Source organism: Grus americana, unplaced genomic scaffold, assembly GCF_028858705.1.
Source record: "Grus americana isolate bGruAme1 unplaced genomic scaffold, bGruAme1.mat scaffold_389, whole genome shotgun sequence".
In the NCBI taxonomy this organism is placed as follows: Eukaryota; Metazoa; Chordata; class Aves; order Gruiformes; family Gruidae; genus Grus; species Grus americana.
The window spans coordinates 18,838-27,043 of NW_026561658.1; the positions used below are offsets into that span (position 1 = coordinate 18,838).

The 8,206-nt window shown below is 52.5% G+C and overlaps 1 protein-coding gene across 1 annotated transcript; it reads right to left on the minus strand.

Moving 5' to 3' along the window:
- Nucleotides 1-234: 234 nt before the first annotated feature.
- LOC129200670 (olfactory receptor 14A16-like) lies at nucleotides 235-3,317 on the minus strand. Its single transcript, XM_054811946.1, has 2 exons — nucleotides 3,144-3,317; nucleotides 235-1,175 (listed from the first exon to the last, which is right to left on the minus strand). Exons 1-2 carry the CDS (start codon nucleotides 3,157-3,159, stop codon nucleotides 235-237), a joined length of 957 nt encoding a protein of 318 aa, XP_054667921.1. The 5' UTR covers nucleotides 3,160-3,317.
- Nucleotides 3,318-8,206: the final 4,889 nt, after the last annotated feature.

An 8,206-nucleotide genomic window follows, 5' to 3' on the forward strand; every position in this document is an offset into this window, starting at 1 on the left:
CTTCTCATTAACACACTCTCTGGATCACACAGGAAAGGTAGATCCTGATGCAGAAGTGGCATGAATAATGACATTGCTTTGTGGACCACATTATCATCAGTAAAACAAAAAAAAAAAACCGAAATCCCCCCCAAAAAAAAAGCAACAAAAACTTCAGAAGACAGGTTGGGGCTGCAATGAGTTATATTATGAGTGATATGGAGATGATGATGAACAGTTTATTGCTTCTGAAAATCATCCCGTCCTCAGTTTCCACACTGCATCCTTGAGCTCCTGGTTCCTCATGCTGTAGATGAGAGGATTCACGGCTGGAGGTACCACCGAGTAAAGAACTGCCATTACCAGATCCAGGGATGGGGAGGACATGGAGGGGGTCTTCAGGTAGGCAAATATGCCAGTGCTGATAAACATTGAGACCACGGCCAGGTGAGGGAGGCACGTGGAAAAGGCTTTGTGCCGTCCCTGCTCAGAGGGGATCCTCAGCACGGCCCTGAAGATCTGCACATAGGACACCACAATGAAAACAAAACACCCAAATCCTAAACAGGCACTAACCACAATTAGCCCAACTTCCCTGAGGTAGGCATCTGAGCAGGAGAGCTTGAGGATCTGGGGGATTTCACAGAAGAACTGGTCCACAGCATTGCCATGGCAGAGGGGTAGGGAAAATGTATTGGCCGTGTGCAGCAGAGCAGTGAGAAACCCACTGCCCCAGGCAGCTGCTGCCATGTGGGCACAAGCTCTGCTGCCCAGGAGGGTCCCGTAGTGCAGGGGTTTGCAGATGGCAACGTAGCGGTCGTAGGCCATGATGGTGAGAAGACAATACTCCCCTACAATAAAGAAGAGAAAGAAAAAGAGCTGGGCAGCACATCCTGCATAGGAAATGGATCTGTTGTCCCAGAGTGAGCTGGCCATGGCTTTGGGGAGAGTGGTGGAGATGAAGCCCAGGTCTAGAAGGGAGAGGTTGAGGAGGAAGAAGTACATGGGGGTGTGGAGGTGGTGGTCACAGGCTATGACAGTGATGATGAGGCCGTTTCCCAGGAGGGCAGCCAGGTAGATGCCCAGGAAGAGCCAGAAGTGCAAGAGCTGCAGCTCCCGTGTGTCTGCGAATGCCAGGAGGAGGAACTGGGTGATGGAGCTGTCATTGGACATTTGCTGTCTCTGGGCATTGGGACCTGTCAAAGGAGGAAGAAGTAGTGACAAGTTAGGGTAGACATCTCAGAGAAGTATTTCTTCCAGTTCTCATGGAAACCCCCCAAACCGCCTCTTTCCTTTCAGAAAGACCTTTTGCTGGTCCATTTAGTGAATTCGGGTGGGAGCTGGCTGAGGATCCCCCAAGTGGCACTTCTGCTTGTCGCTGAGAGAAACCTTGTGGGTCCTGTGTGGCAAAGGGACTGTCCCTTTGTGCCGAGGGACAGTCTGTCCGTCAGACCGGTCTCAGTTACCCTAGGCTGTCACCTCCTTGAGCTGGAGAGCGATTGCACCCAGACCCCCCTGAGAAGAAAATGGACAATGGGGTGAATGCAGTTCCCAAGTGCCCATCTCCAAACTCCTCACATTGTCTCAGCTCAGCCCTCCCCTCCCAGCCAGGGACGCAGGGGGCTCATCACAGGTGCTTGCATACACCCTGCCAGCAGCATTTCCATGGCCTTAGTACTGAGGGGCTGCTACGTAACACACAGACGGAACGGGAAGGCTGTGCCCTTCTGGAAGACAGCCTGCAGCACAGCAGGATGGCCCAGGGAAATAACCAAATGTCCTCAAGATCACCTGTCCGGAACAGTGAGTTGGCTCACTGAGCCCTGCAAGCAGCATTGCCCGGAGCTCCCACCTTAGGTGGGAAGAAAGGCAGCATGAAGAGGAGGGGGGAACTGGAGAAATTCCCCAGTGCCCCTGTTGATGGAGGCAGTACGGGGACAAACGGATGAGCACTTGGGAGATTCCCCTCATCAGGGGTCCATCTGCCGAGGAGGTAACTCATGCCGTGGAGCACATGGCCTTCAAGGTGAAGGCCCTGCTGTGTGGCAGAAGAGATCAGGGGCTTGCTCCGGGGAAGGCGTCGGCGCTGTAGCAAATGGCACAGAGGTGCCTGAATCCCCCCCCCCCCTGGCATTTCTGGCAGCAGCTTCTTCTCACTCCCTGCCCATATCTCTGCAGCCTGGAGCTGTTCCTGCCGGGATTTGTTTCTCTGTCCCCACATCTCCTCCCTGTCAGTGCTCACAGACCCCATCGCACCCACTGTGTGCTCAGCTCTGCCCTGCAGACCCCTCCTGGAAGCAGGGACATCTCTGTGTGTGCGGGGGCTCAGCAGCAGTTCAGAGAAGTCTGAATTAGAACTGGGGTCTCCGTGCCTTCACCAGAGCAGAGAAATAAATTCCCATCTCCCACTGCCCCCCAGCCAATGAAGAGCGGAAAACTGAAAGCACAGGTTCCTGCACTTTCAGGTACATGTTGCCTTGATGTCCTGCTTCAAAAGGACCCTCTGCAAATGCCCTGGCGGGGGATCTGAACCTGTGAGCACCTCTGACCCATGCAACACCCTCTTGACTCCAGAAGGCCTCTGCCCTGCCAGGCATCACCCCTTCCACCCAGAGCTTATCCCCAGGTGCTGTGGGGAGCTCCCCAGGCAGGCTGAGTGCTGACCCTGGCAGGCAGCAGAGTCCCTGCTCCAGCACACAGCCCCTGGGGTGCAGGGACCCCGCTCTGAAAGACAGCCCTGGGCACCCCTGGCTGCACACCTGGCTGCACACCCTTGCAGCCAGCCCCAGGAGAAGGGAAACTTCGTGTGCTGTCCCTCTGATGGTGCTACGCAGAAGCCCTGCTCTGGAGCATGTCCTTCTCCACAGTAAAGAAACCTGATTGCCATCCTGCCAGATCTTAGCTGCAGCAAGATGTGTGAGCTCTAGGAAGCCCCTCCAGGACATTTGTGTATCGACCTGGAGCCAGACACTTACCGTGTCAAGGCCTGTGTAGATTTCTCCAACAGCGAACTCTCAGCATTAGCCCACTCCACAGTGCCTGTAATATCTCTGCCGTTTCCCCCTCTGCCCTCGCTGCCTGCAGGCAGTGCCCTCAGCCCTGCTGCGCTTTGCAGAGGAGCTGCTCCTGGGCAGAGCTGTCTCTCTGCAGCGCTGCCCGCTTGCCATGAGCTCCCTCCATCCCAGGAGCCCAGCCCAGCTCAGAGCAGAGGACCAGCCCAAGGCAGCACTTTCTCTGCCCCCTCTGGGCTCCCTCCAGGTGTCCCTGGGGCTCTGGGGGAACCTGCTGTGAAACAGGCTGAAGCAATCACTGATGTTCCCTCCCTCCGCTGGGGAAGGACACTTCTTTCCAGTAGAGTCATTTCTCCAAACAGACTGAGTCATGTCCAAGATTCACCTTTTCATGTCCCATCATTAGAGACAGGAAACCAAGACAGTGACCAGGAGGGATCTCCTTTACCTCTGCTGAGGGAAGAGATGCACCCGAGTCATTAGATGCATCTCAGTTGTTTTATAGTCCTGGGGCCGGATGGGGACTCAGCTCCCTGCCACAAACCCTCAGGATGTCGGATTCCTCTTGCCTCAGTTAAGGTGGGCACAAAACAGGCACCTGCATGTGAGCTGCTTGTCCCAGCTCGCATGGTAATTCATGAAGATAAAGGCCATGAGTGAGCTGCTGAGACACAACACCTGGTTATCTTTGAGATGCCAGAGGTGACCAAGATGTGTGCTGGTAACTGCAAGATCTAATGGAGCACTTCCTAGAGACAGGGCAGCATCTGGGGCCACCACCTTGGAGGCTGGTGGGAAATTTCTTTGGCCAGGTGAAATGACAGCAGATGCCCACGTTTATGACAACTGAAACTGTAACTATACCTTAGCTCCAGGGCATCCTATAGAGGTCTTCAACTGACCAAAAGGAGTGCCTTCCTGAGGAACCTGTCCTTCCTGGAGATCTGCTACACGTCAGTCACTCTGCCAAAAATGCTGGTGGGTTTCCTGACGGAAGACGGCAGGATCTCCTTCCTTGGCTGTGCTGCCCAGCTCTATTTCCTGGTTTTGTTGGGCAGCATCGAATGCCTTCTCCGGCTGCCATGGCCTACGACCGCTACATAGCCATCTGTGACCCCCCTGCACTACACCCTCATCATGAGCAGGGGTGTCTGCATCAGACTGCTGGTGGGGTCGTGGGTGGTCGTCGTACCAGTGCAAGTAGGACAGACCTACCAGGTGTTCACTTTGCCCTTCTGTGCATCCCTGGACCTTCGCCACTTTTTCTGGGATGTCCCCCCTCTGCTGGAACTGGCCTGTGCAGACACTTTCTGGAACCAAGTGATGCTGTACACCATCATCCTGGTCTTTGCGATCCTTCCCTTCTCCTTCATAGTTATTTCTTACATGAAAATTATCAGGGCAATTCTGAGAATACCTTCAGTTCTGGGCAGACACAAAGCCTTTTCCACCTGCTCTTCACACCTCGGGGTGGTGACACTCTTCTATGGCTCAGCCACAATCGTCTACTTAAAGCGACGGTCAAGGGATTCTGTAGACCCTGACAAGTACCTTGCCCTGTTCTACACAATTGTGACCCCCATGTTTAACCCTGTCATCTATAGCCTGAGGAACAAGGAAGTGAGAATTGCCTTGAAGAGACTCCTATGGACAAAGTGATACTACAGAGTATGTAAAATAGCCCCAAATAGTCCCAAATGCCCCACTGGGGTACGTGGTTGTCTGAAAAAAGGCATCCCACATTTGCCCCAAAAAACCCCACATGTCCAGCCTGGCTTCCATCCTCCTCAAGAAGGGGGAAGGTGGCCTGAGGCATTCCTGGTATGTCATGCCCCACCATGATTAATGCAAACAGCTCCTTCAAGCTCTGTCTGACCAATGTAAAGTTAAAGGGAAATAGCCGAATCGTGGTCAGTAGTCAAGGAGGCCCAAAGGTGACACAACCGATGAAGAGATGACTACCCTCAGGTTTGAGAAATCACTTGCTAGACCCCATGGACTGTCTAGAGTGTCACCGCATGGAATCAACCTAAAAACATTAAAAGTCATGAAGGTCATCTTCCCCTGCTATGATGTCTTGCACTGAGTTGTGTAATGCTTCACTAACTTGACAGAAAGAATAAACAAAAAAAGTCACGGGGGGAAAGTCCAGCACTGGGATAGAGTCCCAGGGACCCGTGGAGTGTCTTTTTGCCATGGTTTAATACCAGTCGGCAACTAAGCACCACACAGCAGCTTGCTCACTCCCCACCCTGGTGGGACAGGAGAGACTCGGAAGGGTAAAAGTGAGAAAACTGGGGGGCTGAGATAAAGGCAGTTTATTAGGTAAAGCAAAAGCCGTGCACACAAGCAAAGCAAAACAAGGAATTCCTCCATCACTTCCCATCAGCAGGCAGGTGTTCAGCCATCTCCAGGAAAGCAGGGCTCCATCACGCGCAATGGTTACTTGGGAAGACACACACCGTCACTCCCAATGCCCTCTCCTTCCTTCTTTTTCCACCAGCTTTTATGGCTCAACACGATGTCATATGGTATGGAATATCCCTTGGTCAGGTGAGGTCAGCTGTCCCAGCCGTGTCCCCTCCAAACTTCTCGCTGGTGGGATGGTGTGAGGAGCAGAAAAGGCCTTGACATCGTGCAAGCACTTCTCAGCAGTAACTAAACCATCCCTGTGTTATCAACACTGTTGTCAGCACACATCCAAAACACAGCCCCATGCAAGCTACTATGGAGAAAATTAACTCCGTCCCAGCCAAAACCAGCACACGCATTTATGTACTGAATCTGCTTTGCCAGTCTGAAACTGTCTCTTTAAAAAATGAGCCAGTGGGGGGTTGTAGCCCAAATGCCTATGCAGCATGAAGTGGGTTTCCCCAAATGGAGCAGCTTTGCACAATGTCTGCTCCACGAGGGGAAATATCTCAGCCTGCAATTGCAAATGGCTGATGCTGTGGAGGACAAATGTGTTTCCTGAGACAATATTCGATAAGCAAACAATACAAAAAGATTGGGAAGGTGAATGGGTAGGACAGAAACAGGAAAATTGCCCATCCACTGGAGCTCTGCAGAAGGAGGCTGGAGTGGTGCCCAGCATGAGGTGCTACAGTGGGATCAGCACCTAGACAAGACTTTTGTAGGGAAGGCTTTGCAAAGGAATAGCCTGACCTCACCCACCTGAAAAATAGACCCCGGGCAGCGTATTGAAGTGATGGTGAGATATGTCCCGGGGTAAAAGACCTTTGATGAGAGAAGGCTGGAGAGCTTTGGGTTGCAGAGATTGGAGGTAGTCCTCTGGCAATCTGAGTAGACTAAGCTTTGGAAAGGAGGAAAATAAAGAAGCTCTCAAGGTTGTTTAAGGAATTAGTGGTCCTGTCACTAATAACACGAACAGCACAGTGCTCTAAGGGAATTCCTTCTTTTTCTTCATTAGGATTAATCAAAGCACTTCAATTTCATTCCCAACATTCATTTCTACTTTACAAAAGAGCCATAAGTTCTCAGCAGTTAGCCTCTGGCATGAAGTTCTTAAAACGCAGTGCTGCTTCTCTCACTGTTACCATTTCAATATTACACTTCTTAGACAGTATTGCCCTTAAATTATCCCTGCTTCATCTCTCTCCTCCCTGTTGTGTGGAGGAGAGGGAGGTGGAAGAGGGGAGCTGTTGCTTTTTTAGCCACAGGCGGCCAAGGGACAGACCCCAGCTTATGCAAAAGCACAAAGGAAGACAACATTTCCACGTGGTGTACGCTAACACAACACCGCTACCTGCATTTCCAGTCTCTGATGTCCTAACTGTGCGGCAGGGAGCCTGGAAGCTCTGAGCTCCCTTCATCTGCCCTGCAATTCAGCATGTAAAATGAAACTAACCTCCTCAAAGAGATTCTTCTGGTTCTCTTCAGAACCTACAGCACCACATTTGCCAGGAGACTGGCCAGGACAGGGAAAGTGGACTCGCATTCCTCTGCACAGAAAGCTTAGGTGTTCCTGGGAAGCTCGGGAGGCATGGCATACCGATTCCTGGGTTCAAGGAGCCGCTCAAAGGCTTTGTGTCCATTTCCATAACGGTGGATTCAATGCCTGGCACACGTGCAGCCTCTGTACTGGGATGCTGATGTCTATGGAGCAACCTGCTCCGACCTCCGAGCTGGCCCTGCTTGGAACCAAAGGTAGAACTAGAGACCTCCTGAGTACAGGAGCATTCCACCCTGAATCGTCCTATGACCCCCTGCTGCAGAGACCCCCACCTCCAGCTGAATCCTTTCTCCTGGGGCACACTGCAAGGCACAGGCTTATGGAAGGGTTGTTGGGAAAGGGAGCGCTGGGATCTCTGGTCCAGCCTCCCAGCAAAGGGTGGGGTATCGCCAGTCCCACAGTCAGCTTGGCTGGAAACTGAAGACCTCCAAAGATGGAGATCACAGAGAGTTCTGGGTGTCCTGCTGCCATCAGCAGCACCCTCTGTTCACTCTTTCTGAAGGCCCAGTGTGAAGGTCCCAGGAGGAAACTTGTGGCTGTTGCCTCTGCCAGGATTCAGCTGCCTTTGAGTGCCCTGCTCCTCACCTTCAGCAGACTAAAGAGACCCAGTTCCTTCTGCCTCTCCACACGGCTCGTGCTTTAGGCCCCAACTCTCATCATGACAAACTGCCTCTGGACATTCTCCAGTTTCTCCATCCACCTTTCAAAATGGGAAACCCACTGGCTCATATGGCATCCATCATAACTCCCATGCCCTTCTCCTCAGGACACTCCTCAGCCAGGCACGTCATGGTCCTCATGCATGCGGTTTATTCTGCTCCAGATGCAGACCTTGCCTTTCTGTTGGCCAAAGGCGCGAGGGTGTGAAGGTCCCTCTGGCCTGAAACTCCCACATGTCAGCATTCGAGATTTGTGGGTCAATGCCTCCAGCAGCATAGCAATATGGGGATTTCTCTCCTGCCAAGTATCAATAATTGTTCCCTATTCCTCTGCCAGGGCAATGCCCTGGACCTGTTCCGACATGAAATCACCCAGATCCTCAGGCTCCCCTGCTCAGATGTCCACCTCAGTGAGGCTGGGTTTATTGTGGTTAGTGTCTGTTTAGCATTTGGGTGTTTTGTTTTCATTGTGGTGTCCTGTGTGCAGATCTTCAGGGCCGTGCTGAGGATCCCCTCTGAGCAGGGACGGCACAAAGCCTTTTCCACGTGCCTCCCTCACCTGGCCGTGGTCTCCCTGTTTAGCA